At 39.6% G+C, this 17,251-nt stretch overlaps 1 protein-coding gene across 1 annotated transcript in view; it reads right to left on the bottom strand.

The window, feature by feature from the left end:
- LAMA1 (laminin subunit alpha 1) overlaps positions 1 to 17,251 on the bottom strand; it is a gene marked incomplete at both ends in the record, with an annotated part of 143,577 nt that overhangs the window by 106,971 nt on the left and 19,355 nt on the right. The window contains 2 exons of the mRNA XM_079717957.1: positions 13,251 to 13,363; positions 13,557 to 13,727. Coding sequence (XP_079574083.1) covers positions 13,251 to 13,363; positions 13,557 to 13,727 — 284 coding nt within the window. The remainder of the gene's footprint in view (positions 1 to 13,250; positions 13,364 to 13,556; positions 13,728 to 17,251) is intronic.

Raw genomic sequence — 17,251 nt, 5'->3', positions numbered from 1 at the left:
AGTTTGAGAGTGAAAGGAGACCCCTGAGTGACGTGACTGGAGACCCTCAGCTCAGAGGGCGGCCTCTCCTCCTGATGACGTTGACTAAGTGCCCGGCTGACCTCTGGGCAGCCCTATTCCTGGCCTGGCCCTGGAGTCTGGTACGGTGTTGTAAATGATCCTAGATGGTGAGCATCTCAATGGAGGCCTAAGAAACAGTTATTTCATGGGCTTTCTTGTGCTTCTAGCACCTGAAGAACAAAGATAAATATCTTCTGATTGTATGCCATAAAATAGAGAAAACAAAATTTTAAATTATAAGACTGACAATTCTCACGGTCACCTAATTAGGGGGGAAAAGGTATTGGACACTATTAAAACAACACTAGATAGGTCACTTTATGATTTTACTTTTAGAAAGATGATTAAGAATAACTCAAATTTGATTTAAAAAAGCTATTATAGAGGGGGTATATGGAAACTCAATTTTTCTGTAAATCTAAAACGTCGCTATAAAATAAAGTCTATTAATTTAAAAAGACACACAAAACAAAGAAACAGAACTATTTACACATGTTATAATAGTTATCAGTTACTCTAAGAAAGCTTAAACCCCTCCAAGTTGGCTGCAGAGAAGCTAATAAGTGGTTTTCAGGCTTCACCAAACTTCTCAGGTATGTAGGCTTAGACAGCTGTGGCATCCCAGCTAATTATCTGCAGGTTTTAAATTGATCTCATAGTTTTCCCAGCCTTCATTTCCGGACCTTATGGGGCATGGAGGCCACCAAGCCAGGGCGAGCCAGTGCTCTCCAAGTATCTGTGCAGAAATTTCAAAGGAGCACAGATCTGAATGCACTGGCACAAGCAGGTCCAGTCCCTAAAAGAGTTTCCACCTTTGTCACTACTTTGGCAGCCTCATCACCTCACCAAGGCCACTGCTTGCAGAGTCAGACTTCCAGAATTACTCCCCACCCTCCTCCCAAAAAGGTAGTGACTGGTGATGAACAGATCTTAAATTTCTTACAATCCAGAGAATTACAGAAGGAAATTTAATGTTTCCCATGAGTCAGGCTTAAAATGATAAATCCAGCTGTGTTCTCTACACCCCACTGCATTATTCACAACGAATACTGTGAATATGGATCTACATGTTATTCCAATTTCTCACATTGTAAGTGTGAAATAACAAATAGAAAAACAATTTATAAAATGCACAATACAGATGTAAGGTATCACTATCAGATTTGTAATCACTTTCCCTAAGTGCCATAGTTAGTCTGCTGACAACTGGCACCTCTCAAGATGATGATATTTACAGTTCATTCAATTTTTTTCTCATTTGTTATGACTTGAAAATTCTGTCCTGCCTCTTACACTGATTTTCAAATATCTAAAACTGTCACCACCATTTGACAAAGCATTTGCCTCATCAGAGATTAATAATCATGGCATAATTTAAACATGTGAAGGTGACAAACAAGACCAGACAAATATTGTCTAAGCATCTGAACTCAGCCCAGTGCTCCCAAATATATGTTCAATACAGTGACAAAATGTAAATAAATGAATATATGCTATATCGGAATGAATGAATGAGTGAATGAATGAATGAATGAATAAATAAATAAATTCCCTGCTATTCAATGAACAGAGAACAAAGTAAGAAAGAACCTTTTAGTCTCCATGCTGCTGAGAGGTTGTGAGACACACTCTTTCATTCACTGTTAGTGAGTATATAAATTGAGCAATATTTTTGAAAAAAAATAAAACAATAAAAATTACATTTCAAAAATGTTTAAGCTCTTTGGGGTTTTTTTTTGTTTTTTTTTTTCGTTGTTGTTGAATGAGTAAATTTATTGCATGTTTCCTTATATAAGCACCACTTAGCAACATCATAAGCGAATTCAGTAAGCTTTACAGAATTTGTAGAAATTCTCACCATTGGACCTTTTTTTTGTGCTGACCCTTGCTAATACCAAGGGTTTTAACAATAAAATGGAAAACATCTTTAGGGGGTTAATTAATGAAACCTTGGTAAACATCTTTTTTAGTGATTAACCTTAATAAAAGACAATCTCAAGTACTTGAGAAATGTATGGATAACATGTACGTACTCGAGTAATTTCCTCAAATATTTGTTAGTCAAGTTTCTCACAGGAGCTGGACAATGGTCCGTTCAAGTCTGGAGTATCTATGCTGCTAAATTAAAATCTTCATGCGTTGGCTATCCAGTGCACAGGTGACAAGACTGACGTTGTTTTGGAGGTTAAGAAATTGAATATAATTTCCTCTGAGGGGACAAAAGATTTCTTCTCCTTAGGAAACAACTTTACTTATTCAAGAGCTGAAACAAAACTCAGCTGACTCGTTTTGTAAAATGTAGTATTACAGAAATTGCTTTAGTCTGGAAAAAACCGTAAACATAGTTTATTACCAGTTTGTACCTTCACCATAGAAAAACCTTAAAATCATTCTTGTGGAATGTCTGATTTTCAGTGGCATTGTCAGATGGTTGAGTAGTGAGTCTGAAGAGACAAAGCTGGGGCCAGTATATGGAAGGCTGAACTTTATCAGGTATTCAACAGGATCTGGTGAAAATATTTCAGCAGAAAAATGAAAGACGGTTCTTGTGGCACTGATGTGAGGAATGGCCTAAAGTTGGGGAAGATGAGGTAGCGGATGTGAGGTAATAAAGTCTTTTACTAGAGTGACGGCTACGAATATATTTAAGAAATGAATGCAACTAATATTCAAACAATTAACAAGACCCAGTAAGAGGCTAGATATAAAGAATGGAGAATCCCTGACTAGAATGGGAGAAAGCAGCAACCCCTGAGTAAAAGCTTACTATAAGAGACAAAGCCAAAAGTAGAACTCTGATCTCCTGATTCCCCATCCAATTCTGTTTCCACTGTAGCTGTTGACTGGTTTGCAATGTTAAAGCTGGTCTGAAAGACCACAAGCTTCAGTAGGCAACCTGATGTGGCATAACAAAAACTCAGTTACATTATTTTGAGGATTTTTTTTTCTTAGACCATGGTTATAATTCTAGCTTTTGTTCTAACCAGCTTTAACCTTGGGCAAATCATTTGCCTTTAACACCTCTTATGTTTTTATATGAATTTATTTCTTTTGTTAATATTGCACAGACGTTTTTCTTGTCTCCCACAATAAATAATTTCTTTGAGGACAGTAATATGGACTATATGTGGATCTTCTACCATTGATTGTTTATAATACCTAAGAAGTGTCTCTGTGAAATGGTGTCAAATTAGTGAATATAAATAGTTGAGAACATCTTGTTAGGAACAACACGAAACGTTAATAAAAACACAAACAGGGGGCTTCCCTGGTGGCGCAATGGTTGAGAGTCTGCCTGCCGATGCAGGGGACACGGGTTCGTGCCCCGGTCCGGGAAGATCCCACATGCCGCGGAGCGGCTGGGCCCGTGAGCCATGGCCGCTGAGCCTGCGCATCCGGAGCCTGTGCTCCGCAACGGGAGAGGCCACAACAGTGAGAGGCCCGCGTACCGCAAAAAAAAAAAAAAAAAAAAAAAAAATTTCTGCTTCTGTATGAGAATAAAGGAAGTTCTATATAGAGAAAAGTTCCACTGAAGACATAAAAAGCACATGAGTTATTCTGAGGTATAGCAGAGGCATTCAGGAGCTACTTTGTTTTTTTATTTTGTTACAGCTTTCTTTTTAAAGATGAAGATGTTAGATGTTTCAATTTGAATACACTGCTAAGTAAAAAGCAGAAAAAAAAAAAGCAAACACTAGAATGGATTCCAAAACGTATTTTTCAAAGAAAAATTTTTTCAGAAACTAAAACATCTTTTTTTTAGCTTTACTATAACAGGAAGAAATAATTCCAGAACAGACCTCCCTTTCTTTCCATAAATATACAAAAAGCTTTATTTTGAAGCCAAAACAGTTGGAGATATGAAAAGTATATTTTAACAGAGTCCTGCAAAACTCTCTTCACTCATTTCCCAGAACCCTCCCAAGGCCGATCTAAGAAGCCCTGTAGAGCAAGCAACACTGTAACAGTATGGCCAACACTCTGCCATTCAAAACAGAAGAAGAAAAAAGGGGGAAGGTTTGGTAAACTAAGTTGTGCTAACTGGAAAAATGGTTATGCTTGACTGTTTGGCAGACCACCGTTCATGACAGACAAAGGATAAAGCTTAAAAATAAATCTTGCCAGGAAAGGAAGCTCCACATATGGCCTCAATTATTTTCATGTATTCAGCTCACTAGCCATTAACATTGAACAATTTAAGGTACAATATCTGTATTGCCACTTGGTCCTATAGCTCTTTACATCACCTAAAGATAAAGGTATAGCCCCTAAAAGGTAAGCTATGGGAGACCAGCAGAGAGAAGCCTCTTTTCAGAAGTGTGAGGAGGCAGTGGGGGTGTTCAGACGTGTCTCAAAGTCTTTACCCCTCTTCCTGTGGCAGGCTGGGGTTGCCTCATGTTTTCTCCACTTGAATCTTTGCCCACTTCAGAGACTGGGAGGTCCAAAGAGCAGAGAGGAAGATGCTGTGTGACACTGAGGCCAGGTCTTAAAGGGATGCAACTTCTGCCTCTTTCTCTGGAGCACCTGTGCTGGAGCCCTGAACTGCCCTATTCGCATTGCTGCCTTCGGGCCGCCATGCTGTGAGGAAGCCCATAGCCCGCAAGGAGAGTCCACACAGACAAGCCCTGAGACCACATGAAGGGAGAGCCTTGGCCAGCCCTCAGCTGCCCCAGAGCCCCCTCCCCTAGCAGCTCCATCCCAAGGACTGCAGCCTGAGATACAACCACTCACAGTCAAGCCCTTCCTGAAACCTTGACCCCCAGAAACAAACCCAGAAAGATATAAGATGAATGTTGCTTTAAGCCATAAAGTTTGGCAGTGGTCTCTTACAAAGCAGTAGATAATTGGAAAAGCTGCTGTGTAGGAGAAAACAAAATGAGATAACAAAAATGTGAAAACAAAAGACAGACATATCTCTGAGACAAGCAGCTTCATGGAGAATAGGACGGAAAAGATAAAAATGAAGGAGAAGAATTTCGTGTGGCTTACTTCCAAATAGTAATGAAGGGCTTGATTTCTTCCAATCTATTCATTTTGCCAAACAAATTCAAGAAAAATTTGAAATTGGTTGAGCCCAGTATGAAGTAATATAAAATTGAAATAAAATCATTTTGAATAAATACAAGTACACAGTCATGGTCATTTTTACCAGGGTTTCCAGGATCAATTTCTGCCTGAACTCTTTTAACAAACACCCAAGACTCATTTGTAATGAGAAGCTCCAATTTACATGCAACTCTTGTTCTAAAAGTCTTTCAAGATTTTCTGCCTTAAGAATGTGAAATTTGCCTGTTCTTTTTTTATTTACCGTGCCAATGTGCTTAGCAAACACTTTACATACAGACGATACAATAATAAACCTCAATCCAGCTCTGGCCAATTTTTCAGAAATTTTTGGCGGAAAAAAAACAACAGTAGACGTCCAGATTAATGAGGTTTTATAAAACCCAGCAAACAAGCAGCTCTTGTCTAAAGGTTTGCATAAAACAAAGGCTCTTCTGTGATTATGTGCCCACAACAAAGTACTACTTCCTAATTAAACCTACACAGAGTATAAAGCACTGCTTCAAAAAAGCAGCCTTTATTTTCAATGCCATAGGAAATGTTTCCTTTTTTACGAAACACACTTTGTCTTCTAACGGGACATTACACATTTTTACTCACAAATCTGACCACTCCCAGTGAACATTTTTGCCCAGGTTTAAACATTTTGAAAGGAGATTACTAAACATTGATTCATTTTCCTGCTTCTTGGCCAAAAATCACATGTTAGAGAGCACCCAGATTTACCAGGAGAGAAGCGTTGATACTCTGCCCCATTCCCAGGGGAAAGGACCCCACTGAGTGACAAAGAAAACAGGGGTTTAGGAAGAACCCAGACTCTCCCAAATCAGGAGGAAATTGTCAGAACTCCTGCCAGTCTCCCCAGGAAATCGTAACAGAAAGAGAAACAATGATGGGAGACCGGGAACAAATGAGGTGAGACTGTGTGGGTGGTGTGGAAGGAACCAGAAGTTGTGGTGTCCAGCCCCAGTTGCAGCAGATACAGCCATGTGACACTGGGCAAGCCAGGGGACCACTCTGCGCTGCCACTTCTTCACCTGCAAAGAGGGGGCCATCTCCTCTCCAGGATTGTTGGAGATGAAGTGACATGGATGAGAAAAAAATGCTGTCGAGTCTATAACCTATACCTATATAGATACCTATATATATGTATATAGACACACATATGCACAGTATATGAATATACAATATATAGGTTGAGTGTTCATATACATATGTAGATTCTATATGCTATGTAGATAATATACTGTATTCTATATACTACATTACTAAATTCTATATTATTCTAAATTCTATACTAAGTTCTATATATTATATATAGATTTCTATACATATACACAATATATATGAATATATGTATAGATTCCTATACACAACAGGCAATGAACATTTCTTTTGAAAGGGAGACTCAAAACTAAACAGAAACTTGCCATATGAGCCTTGAAAATAATTTGTATGCACTGCACTCCTTCACTGGCATGCAATCCTTTTTCACTGAAACCTCAAGTTATTACCCGTAACAGAAAAGCAACCAACATGTCAGGCGTGGGAGCTGTTATGCAAATCATGGGTAAGCCATAGAGTAGGATGTTAACGCAGCTTTAAAATTATTAATAATGATTTTAGTTATATTGGGAAATGATCATGCTATAAAGTTAAATAAAACATCAGGACACAAACGTATTTGTCACAAACCTCAGCCGGAAGGATGATATCGTCCAAGAATGCAGACAGGGGTGAGTTCTACCCTTGAATTACTTCAACTAAGGCTCAGTTCTGCCATTTGTCAAAAGGAGATAGTGCAGAACCAAACTCATAGTGTGATTATGAGGGTTCCATGAGCTAGTCCAGAACGAGGGTTCCGCAGAAAGCCTGGCCTGCAGGAGTATGGAATAAACGGCAGCCCTATGACTACGTTATTAATTTAAATACATAGACATGCATGCAAAAGTCTAAAAGCACGTACACTGATGTTATTGGTGGTCGTGTCAGAGTGAAGGGATGACAGGTTTTTCTGTCTCTTTACACTTATCTGTACCTTCCAGTTTTTCTACAGTGAGCCTATATTACTTCCCTAATTAAGAAAAAAACAAGAATTATTGACTTACGAGTTTATTTTCTGGAAATCTGCATAACTGCACTTCTTAGCTAACCTTATTAGCTAACTCTAATTACACTGTATCTTGCTTAATGTTTCCCATGTGATACCTGAAGATTTTTAGGACTCCTAAGTCATTTGTGGACTACCAGTGGGACGGGGGAAAGGAAACTCATATTTTTTATAAGGAATTTGTCAGGTGCTCAACCAGGAACCCTCCTTCATTCTTTTTTTTTAAATTGAAGTACAGTTGATTTACAATGTTGTATCAGTTTCAGGTATAGAGCAACGTGGTTCAGTTTCATATGTATATTCTTTTTCAGATCCTTTTCCATTAAGTTATTATAAGACATTGAATATAGTTTCCTGTGCTATACAGTAGGTCCTTGTTGCTTATCCATTTTATATAGAGTAGTGTTGCATTTTACTTTGTAAGCTGTTCGAAAGCATAGCACCCAACCCCCCTTGACAAACATCTCCGCCACGATGCCACACGACCAAAAAGGAATAATAAATAAATACAGACAGAAATAAACAGAACTGCTTCCACTTCCCACACCACTGTCCTTAAAGTCACAGTGTCACCTACGGCAGCCTCTCAGCTGAGATCCCAGGACACCTAGTCTGTCCACGTATTAGAAGGCAGTCCATGATTTCGCCATGAGGATTATGAATTTTGCATTTTCATTCCGAAGTTAATCTAAAAACTTATAAAAGCATATTCTGAATCTGGCTGACCACTGTATAACAAAATTCTGACCCAGGATTTCAAGGCTGCCGATCTGTGTTCATGTCACTGCCCTGGCACAGTGATCACCTACTGAGATGACAGTATTACTGCCAGTTGCAAAGTGACTGCAAATCCACCTGCTGGACTCTGCTTCTCGGGGTTTGAAGGCACTAGTTTGAGGCAGGGAGGCCAGAGGAGGGAGGCTGGAGGAGGGAGGGAGTGTTTTTCCCCTCTGTCTACTTGCTGTTCTGGCCAGTGTCCTTCGCCCAGCAGCAGTTGGCCCCAGTCTTTGGCTTTCCGGAACTCCCCACATAAGCCTCCTCACCCCGGCTCAGAGGTGGGGTACTCTCCTGCAAGCCTCTAGCTGTGGGTAACCCCAATCGCCTCCCTTAGTTCCTCCTCAGTGGTTAACTCTGAGTTAGCTAGGCACTCTCTTTCCCAGTTCTCTCACACCGATTAACCAGTTCCTCCTACTAGACCTGTCCCTTTAAATAACTGCTGTGGTTTCTGTTTTCCTGATTGGACCCTGGCTGATAGAAAACAGCATGTATTTCACAGTATTTTAACATTTTTTAATTGTGGTAAAATATATATAACATTAAAATGACCATTCCAGCCATTTTAAGTGCACAATTCCTAAGTGGCATTAGGTACATTCACATCATTGTGCAACCATCACCACCATCCCTTTCCAGAGCCTCATCATCTTCCCAAACTGAAACTCTGCACCCATTAACACTCACTCCCCATCCCCCTCTGCTCAGCACCTGGCGCTTTCTGCCTCCATAGATATGACTATTCTAGGGACTGCACATAAGTGAAATCATACAGTATTGGTCCTTTCGTGTCTGGCTCATTTCACTTAACACATTTTCAAGGTTCATCCATGTTGTTCATATATCACAATTTGCTTCCTTTTTAAGGCAAAATAATCCATTCTATGTACAGACCACATTTCGTTTATCGATTCACTGTTGATGGACACTTGGTTCCTTCCACCTTTCAGCTACTGTGAATAGGCTGCTACAACACGTGGGTGTGCAAATATCATTTTGAATTTCTGCTTTCAATTCCTTTGGGGATATAGCTAGAAGTGGAACTGCTGGATCATATGGAAATTCTGTTTAACTTTTTGAGAAGCCACCATACTGTTTTCCATAGTGTTGCACCATTTTACATCCCCAACCAGCAATGCACAAGGGTTCCAATCTCTCCACACCCTCACCAACCTTTATTTTCTGTTTTTTTTTCTTTTTGCAGTATGTGGGCCTCTCACTGTTGTGGCCTCTCCCGTTGCGCAGCGCAGGCTCCAGATGCGCAGGCTCAGCGGCCATGGCTCACGGGCCCAGCCACTCCGCAGCATGTGGGATCCTCCCGGACCGGGGCACGAACCCGTGTCCCCTGCATCGGCAGGCGGACTCCCAACCACTGCGCCACCAGGGGAGCCCCTTCTGTTTTCTAATAATAGCCATGTTAATGGGTGTAAAGTGGTATCTCATTGTGGATTATCTTTTCTCTAATGATGAAAGACGTTGAACATCTTTTTATCTGCCCAGTGTCTTAACTTAGAGTATCTCAAACTGGAAATCCTTGAGTTATTAAGTTGAGAAACCCTACCATAGGAATACATTTTAAAATATTTAATAGAGAATATATATAGTTTAATATAATTAACAACTAAAAGAATGCTGACAATCACAAAATTCAAGATCTATCAAATGTGTATGCTCACTCTCTCAGAATGATTTCTTTAAAATTTTAAGTTATCACAAGAGATCCTGGGCTCATGTCCATGGTATCATGCTAAGTCATTGGACAGTGAGCAATGGTTTATGACTGGACACCACCCATGTATATGTTCGTTTTACATTTGTTAAAGTGACTCGTCAGTTTCATTTTTTTTTCTTAAAACAAAACTACCACACTCATTCAATTCCCACAGATTGTTCTCTTTTTAAGTAAGACGTTGCTAGATATCAGCGTAAATTCTAAAATATGGTGAATCGATGCAAGAAATGAATAGTAGGCATTATTTTAAAGAAGTAAAGAAATAAATCTAATCGTTCCTCTTGTAATGTGTTACCAAAGCAAACACTCCGTAGTTAAATCTTATTGCAAACCACACAATATTTATGGACTTTCTGATAATGCCACTTTTTATCTTTTCTTTAGTTTATCTTTCAGGTAACCAAACCCTATATACAGAGGCTAAAATGCCATAATTTCTACAGCTGTCATCAACTAGAGAACCAAGAATGGTATCAATGTCTTTGGCATTTGCCAAAACAGAACAAAACTGACTGATTTGGTCATAAAACCTCAGGGGCTGACATATTTATTAAGTTACATGAACACATTTACAACATGAAATTGTTGATTCCTGATAACACTGAGGTCTGCCTAATTTTACTTTAGAAACCTGTACTTCAGAGTGTACATTTTTATAGGAGTGAAACAAAGCAGTCCATGGGTTATTAGTTGATGGTCATCTTTTAATCAGGCTGTGAACCAACAAAAGGAGGGGAGTGTGAAAAGAAAGCGCTGATTCACAGTGTGATTACACACTCCCTGCCTCACCTCTGCCGACGTCTGGGTGTGAAGTCAAGCCTCCATAAACGTTACCAGGGAAGGAAAAGGGAAGAGGAAGAAGAAGGGAGGAAGCAGACAGCTGTGGTCCCTGCCCTCATGGGGTGTATAATCTAGAAATTAGCTACCAGCTGGTGAATTGTTGGCCTGACAGGGAAATACGCAGACTTGGACGACAGAAAAGTCATCAGAAGGTATAACCGCGTCTAGAGCTGAGTGTCAATGAGGCCCAGGAAACAAGGATGAGATGAGGAGGAAGGGAGCCATCCGGCTGTCAGTACCTAAGCAGGACCCAAATATAGCCTCACTCCTCATGGGACAACCAGCTCTGGATGCAACAGAGCAGCCCGGATCGCCAACGGTGGGTTCTGGCCAAAAATATTGAACTGGAAAGTAATCAAGACTTTAGAGCTGAGTTTAGTTCATAAGAAATAGAGTGCATAAAGGAACATGTTAACAAAATCACAATGAAACCACCGGACAAATCCAGAATGTGGGATATTCTACAAGACAACTGGCCTCATCTATTCAAAAACTGAATATCATTTTTAAAAAAGTAAGAGAGGACAATTCAGATTAGAAGAGATTTAACAAGCACCTAACAGGCATCAAATGCAATGAGTGTTCCTTACTGATCCTGGTTTGAAAAAGAAAAATAAAAGCTATAAAAGACATGGGTGGCTAAATTGGGACAACTGGATATGGGTGGAGAAAGTTACTAGGAAATTACTGTTAGTTTTGTTAGCTAATGGCCTGGTGCCTATTCAGAACAAATGTCCTATTTTCTGAAGATACAAAAAATCTTGTATTGGTCCAATGTCACCATGACTGCAACTCACTTGGGAAGTGTTCCCAAGATGAAACAAATGTGGCAAACTGCTAAAAAACTCCTGAATCTCCGGGGTGGGTATGTGTGTGTCACAATAATACTGTTTTCTACATATTCAAAAATTTTCACAATCAAAAGGCTCAATAAATAAATATCTGAGAAAGGTTTGCTCAGCGATAATCATATTGCACTTTTTTTAAACTGAAAGCACAGTAGAAACTTTACGTTGTGTAAAAGGTAAAGAAAATTCTGAGTATTTTGTTATTTTAAATAATCTCAATTTAGAAGCTTATGTAAAAACACTAGAAGGTACTTAGAAGCCTATAATTCTGTGTGTATGCTTGTGTTTGAATATGCCTTAAAGACCTAAAAGTGAGGCCCCCGAATTCCTCAAGCTGATTCAGTCCAACTTACAGCAAAAAGATCTCCTGTTAGGAGAAGTCAAAATTGACAAATTGCAAGATAAATAACAGTTGAACATGGATTTGAAGTCTACTTGTAAAATGTCCAGCTGTTAATTTGGCCAAACTCACGTAGTATCGCATTTGTAATGATGAAAATGTTGTAGTTTTTCCCTTAAAGGAGGAAAATACATTGAAAAGATGATGAGAAAACCAACATTTCCTGCAGAAGCATCCTTACCACTGAAACAAAAACAAAAACCAGGACAAAAAGGGGCTTTTTTGTCTTTTCCTTCAGGCAGATTTGAAAATACAAAGGCATGACATATTAATTCAGGATTCGTGGCTGGAAACACCCAGAACTATTATTTCACTTACGTTGATACTATGAACCTGAACTTTAAAAATGTCTTCTGAACTTCACATTTTACCACCTCATTTACTGTTACGATTAGAGCTCAAAAGTTCCTTGTGCATGAACAGACACAGTATTTGTCTTGTTTTCTACTTAAAATCCTACATATTTTTTTTTAAATCCTACATATTTTTTAATGATCACTTATTCAAAGAATTATGACTCTTCATCATGAGATCTCCAAAATTCCTATTTCCATCCTACAGTGCACATTTCAACTAGTCGTCTCTTTCAAGGATATTTCACACGACAGTGATGAGTTCTAATCCAAGAGAAACGGAATGGACATAAATAAGAAGGCTATGCCATCACTTTTCTGGAGAACTGAAATCAGATATTTGACAATAGCTGCCACCTTTCTTTTTCATCCTTTCTAGTCAGATTTCTTTCCTTCTCCTTCCCTTCCCCAGAAATATTTGGAGCAGCCAGAGCCCGTACCATGTTTCTCTCCGTTCTCCTATGTGGTCTTAAAGCAAAGCAAGGGGATGCAAGTGGGGTCTGAGCCATTTAAACCTTGCCTTTCCCAGCTCGTGCTGAAGGCTTGCTCACAGCAGGAATGGACACTCCCAGGTACTCACAGCCCTCGCAGACAGCGTGACAGGGGTGAGGCAATGTCCAGAGGTTTAAGACTATCCTCTTTTGTTTCCAAGCTTTGTTTTCTACGTAGAACCCTTTTACAACAGCCGCATAGCGATAACAGCAAGATAACAAGCTCAAAAGGCCACTGGAAATGCATGTGTTTTGTGACGCCACCTGCAGTGTGTGTGGACACCTGGGTACCGCCTGGCATGGCATCCAGAGTGGATGATCAACGTCCTGACATAGCTTCTAAGAACATCAGACCACGTGGAAGCACTCCACTCATCTCCCCAAGGATACCTGGGCATGATAAACGTGACAAGAAACGGTACCAAGGACAACTTCTGTGTCTTACTTAAATTCACCGGGTGGAAATGCAGTGAGATCAGAATGTAAACGTATTAAGAAACGAGTGGACTCTCCGGAAGCTCATGAGATTACAACCCAGCAACCCACAGGCATCCTGCAGTGGTTCTGGCCTTACCCACCTGTCTCAAGTCCAGAGTGATGGTGACCCAGTGGTACTCTCTCCCGTTTTGGATGCTGGGACTCTGCCACCAGTTATTCGTGCCATCGATGGCATTCGATATGGGATGGCGTTCTGTTGAAAGAAAACAAAAACACCCAATGCTCTCAGTTTCTGGTTTAAGTTTTTTAACTTCTGAACTGTAAAATCAGTGGAAATGAACAGCGGTGAGGAGAACGCAGGTCTGCGGCTCCCTAACACAAGTCTCCAGTAGTCGGTTCGGAAGGTGTACATTTCCACGGGTCCTCCCGAAGGGGGCGCCACTTGCCTTTGGGGTTGGCACTGCTGCCGTCGCAGAGCCGGCACTGGGCATTGCGCATGGCCCTCCTGGGCACGTGCTCCACCAGCTTGCAGTAGGTCTCCGGCCCCTTCTCCCCGCAGGTCGCATTGGTGCTGATGTGGGCATTGCTGGCGAGGTTGAGAATGGCAGGGAACAGCCCTGAAAGTCAAAAGGCACCAGATCAGCTCCGCCACTTGAAACCGAGAGGTCAGATCACTTCATCTCACTTTGCAAGCAAATCAGAAAGAGGTGGCAAACTTACAGTTATCAAAGGGGAAAGGAGGGGAGAGGGATGAATTAGGAATTTGGGATTAACAGATACAACCACTGTATATAAAACAGAGAAACAATCAGGACCTACTGTACAGCACAGGGAACTCTACTCAATATCATATAATAACCTATAATGGAAAAGAATCTGAAAAAGAATATATCTATATATATAACTGAATCACTTTACACCTGAAACATTGTAAATCAACTATACTTCAATTAAAAAAAAAAGAAAGAAAGAAAGAGGGGAGCTCCCTGGTGGCCTAGTAGTTAGGATTTGGCGCTTTTACTGCTGTGGCCCGGGTACAATCCCTGGTTGGGGAACTGAGATCCCACAAGCCGTGTGGTGCAGCCAAAAAAAAAAAAAAAAAAAAAAAAAAATTAATTAAAAAAATAAAATAATAAATAGAAAGAAAAAAAAGAAAGAAAAAGATGGTAAGTTCACATGCTGAGTGGAGGGAGCCCTATAGGAAAGCAGTATATATGTCAATTTCATCTACATGAAATTCTAGGACAAGCAAAGCTCATCTATAGGAAAAACCGAACAGTAGTTGCTAAGGATGGGGACTAACCATGAAGGGACTGGAGGGAATTTTGTGGGGCTGGGCTCCATTCTCTACCTGATAAAGGTTTGCATTGCACAGGCACACGCAGGTGTGAAAAATCACAGAATGCACAAGGTTTGGGTAGATTTGTGTATTCCACTATAGGTTGATGTGACCTCAAAAAATAAAAAAGTCATAAAAAAATTCTTTTTAAAAGAGTCATAAAAATATTGATGCAAATGCTGAACAGTTTAGGAGCAAAGTATACTTAGGTCTTTAACTCACTTGGAAATGCATCAAAAAATTAAGCTGGATTGAAGGGTAGAGATGGATACATGGACGGACAGGTGAGGAAGAGAGTAGGTAAATGTTCGTTGCAGAATCTAGGTAGGAGCATAGATGTTCACTGTACAGTTCTTTCCACTTTTCTGATTGAAAATGTTCATAATAAAATGTTGGGAACATAGGTTTTAAGACAAGGTTCAAGTGACCCAAAACCCGTATTTGCCACTGAAATTCAAGCAACTTCCACTTAGGACATCCATCCTGTGTTCACTTTGTTCCAGGTGCCTCTGCTAGTACTTACGAGGTCTTTCCTATGATTATCTAGGATTTCTCTTTGCTTTCTTTACTGCCTGTTTGCTTTGGTGAAGAAAACATTAGAACACAAAGATCCAGTTTTCAAAATTCTCTTCAAGTCAGTATGAATCTCTGTCTTTGTATAATCTCTGTCTCCAGAGATTTTTATCTTTAAGCAGCTGATCCAAAGTCTTCAGAAAACAACCTTTGGATGACTGTGAGAAAAATAGTTCCATTGGGTTCTTTAGAGATTTGACTTTATCTTGGTAAAGAGGATCATAGCAGTGAAGATTCTATAAAGTTCTAGAAAGGATGGGGCAAGTGATACAGAAGAGGTGTTCTTCACGAATGGATGCTGTGAACTCAGGTAGTGTGAGGAGGTGGGGTTTCAGTTAAGTGGGCTTCCTCTAATTTACCAGAACTTGACTCACGGTCACAGAAGATAAACTTTTCTTTATAAAGGGCATAGAGTCAATATTATCTCTAAAATATTTTTTTCCAGTGAAATTTGAAAAAGCACAATATAATTTTAGTAATCTAGAAGGAATTCATGTATTTAATTTTTATTTTTTAGGTACCGCTTAATATTTTCAATGACCTTTTCTTTTTCTTTTTTCCTTTGGCCACGCCTCATGGCTTGTAGGATGTGGGATCTTAGTTCCCCAACCAGCAGTTGAACCCAGGCCCTCAGCAGTGAGAACGCGGAGCCCTAACCACTGGACCGCCAGGGAGTTCCCAACCTTTTCTATTACAAATATTTTAATAATTTAAATTATAAAATAAAAATGGTTATTTTTATGAGTTGCTATATTAAAAAAAACTCACCATGCATCTATTAAAAAAATAACTTATGGTTCAGTCAAAATAAAAAGGAATATAAATAGAAAAAAAAATAACTTATTAGGTAGTCTTCCAAAGACTTTCCACATAAAACAGAGCTACCTATTAGCAGTTCTATCCTAGGAGAATGGCCCTACTTAAATCAATAGATCCTTAGCCTCTCAATAGAAAATAGTTATGGAATATTGTATTTGAGAGCATTACTCTTAATTCTGAAACATAACACAGACTTACATCATATAAAGTTTTAATATGTTATTTATTTTTTTGTTTTTAACTTAAAGTTGGTCATTTTTATCATATCCTTTTAAAGGGATTTCTTTGTTAATTAAAAAGGCTTTATGAAAAAACAGATGCATTTAATTACGCAGGTCCCCAAATTATTATTTTTCTCAACCAGTAGTTAGACACTTACATTTTAGGCAATGATCTAGTTCCTAAAGCGACGTGTAATTCTTGGGAGTGGTACTTACATGGGGAGAGGAGCTGATATTTATTCTGTTTGGTACCGAGGTAAATATTAAGTTTAAGAACTGTGGTGTTACGTCCAAACAGCTGCAGTGGTGTTTCCGGGCTCGGGGTCACGTCTCTGCATTTGGATGTGCAGTGCAATCAACTCTACCCCGTCCCTTCTCACAGACTAGCCAAGCAAGGAGAAGAAAAAAAGGCCACAGGAACTCATTGAACAATGCATTTCTCTATCAACAAATCCTTTACCAGTTAACCAAAAAAATGTTCCCACTTTCTCTTTTTTTCTCCCCCTACAGTTGCTGGACATCAAGAGAACAGCCCACTTCCTGCCCGGGGCTCCCCCTACCCCGACCTGCAAGGGCCTTGAGTTATTGGGGAGGTGGAGGGTGAAGGCGGCAGGGGTCAGGAGGGCACCTGCCTCTCTACTCAGGAGCCTGTGCTCTGAGTCACTGAGAAAAAGAAGTTTAAACCTTGTGAACATAACATAACTTTGGTGAATAATATCTCAATTGTAGGAATCAGGTAGGTCTTACACTAGACAGGTTTTAAAGCACTTCCACACTTCCTTACCTGGCTGGTATTCCAAAAACACTTTTAATAAAAAGAAAGATAAGTCCCTTCGTTAGCATGGTTGTGTAGAAACACCTTGAACTGACTAATTTCTAAAATCTATAGGGTTGCCTTTCACTAAAACTAAATCTTTCTTCTCAGATAAGCTCACATTTGGGAAAAAAAATTCACTAAAAATTATTCCTTACCTATTACATTTGCTCTCACTTCATAGTTCTAGAATAATTATTATGCCTTGTTGCCTATGACCACAGCTGCTAGAATATGAAGGAAAGTTGGAAATTTGTACTGGAGGAAGCATGTTTGAAGAAGAATTTTTAAAAATTCCTCAGGTTGCTGAATCTTTTCAAAGACTACTGAAATATTTCAATAAAGGGCAACTAACATGAGCTTCAGGTAGGAGGA

This window comes from Hyperoodon ampullatus (genome assembly GCF_949752795.1).
Source record: "Hyperoodon ampullatus genome assembly, chromosome: 13".
Classification (NCBI taxonomy): Eukaryota; Metazoa; Chordata; class Mammalia; order Artiodactyla; family Ziphiidae; genus Hyperoodon; species Hyperoodon ampullatus.
The sequence above is the reverse complement of the archived record's forward strand: the minus strand, read 5'-3'. Positions and strand labels throughout refer to the sequence as shown.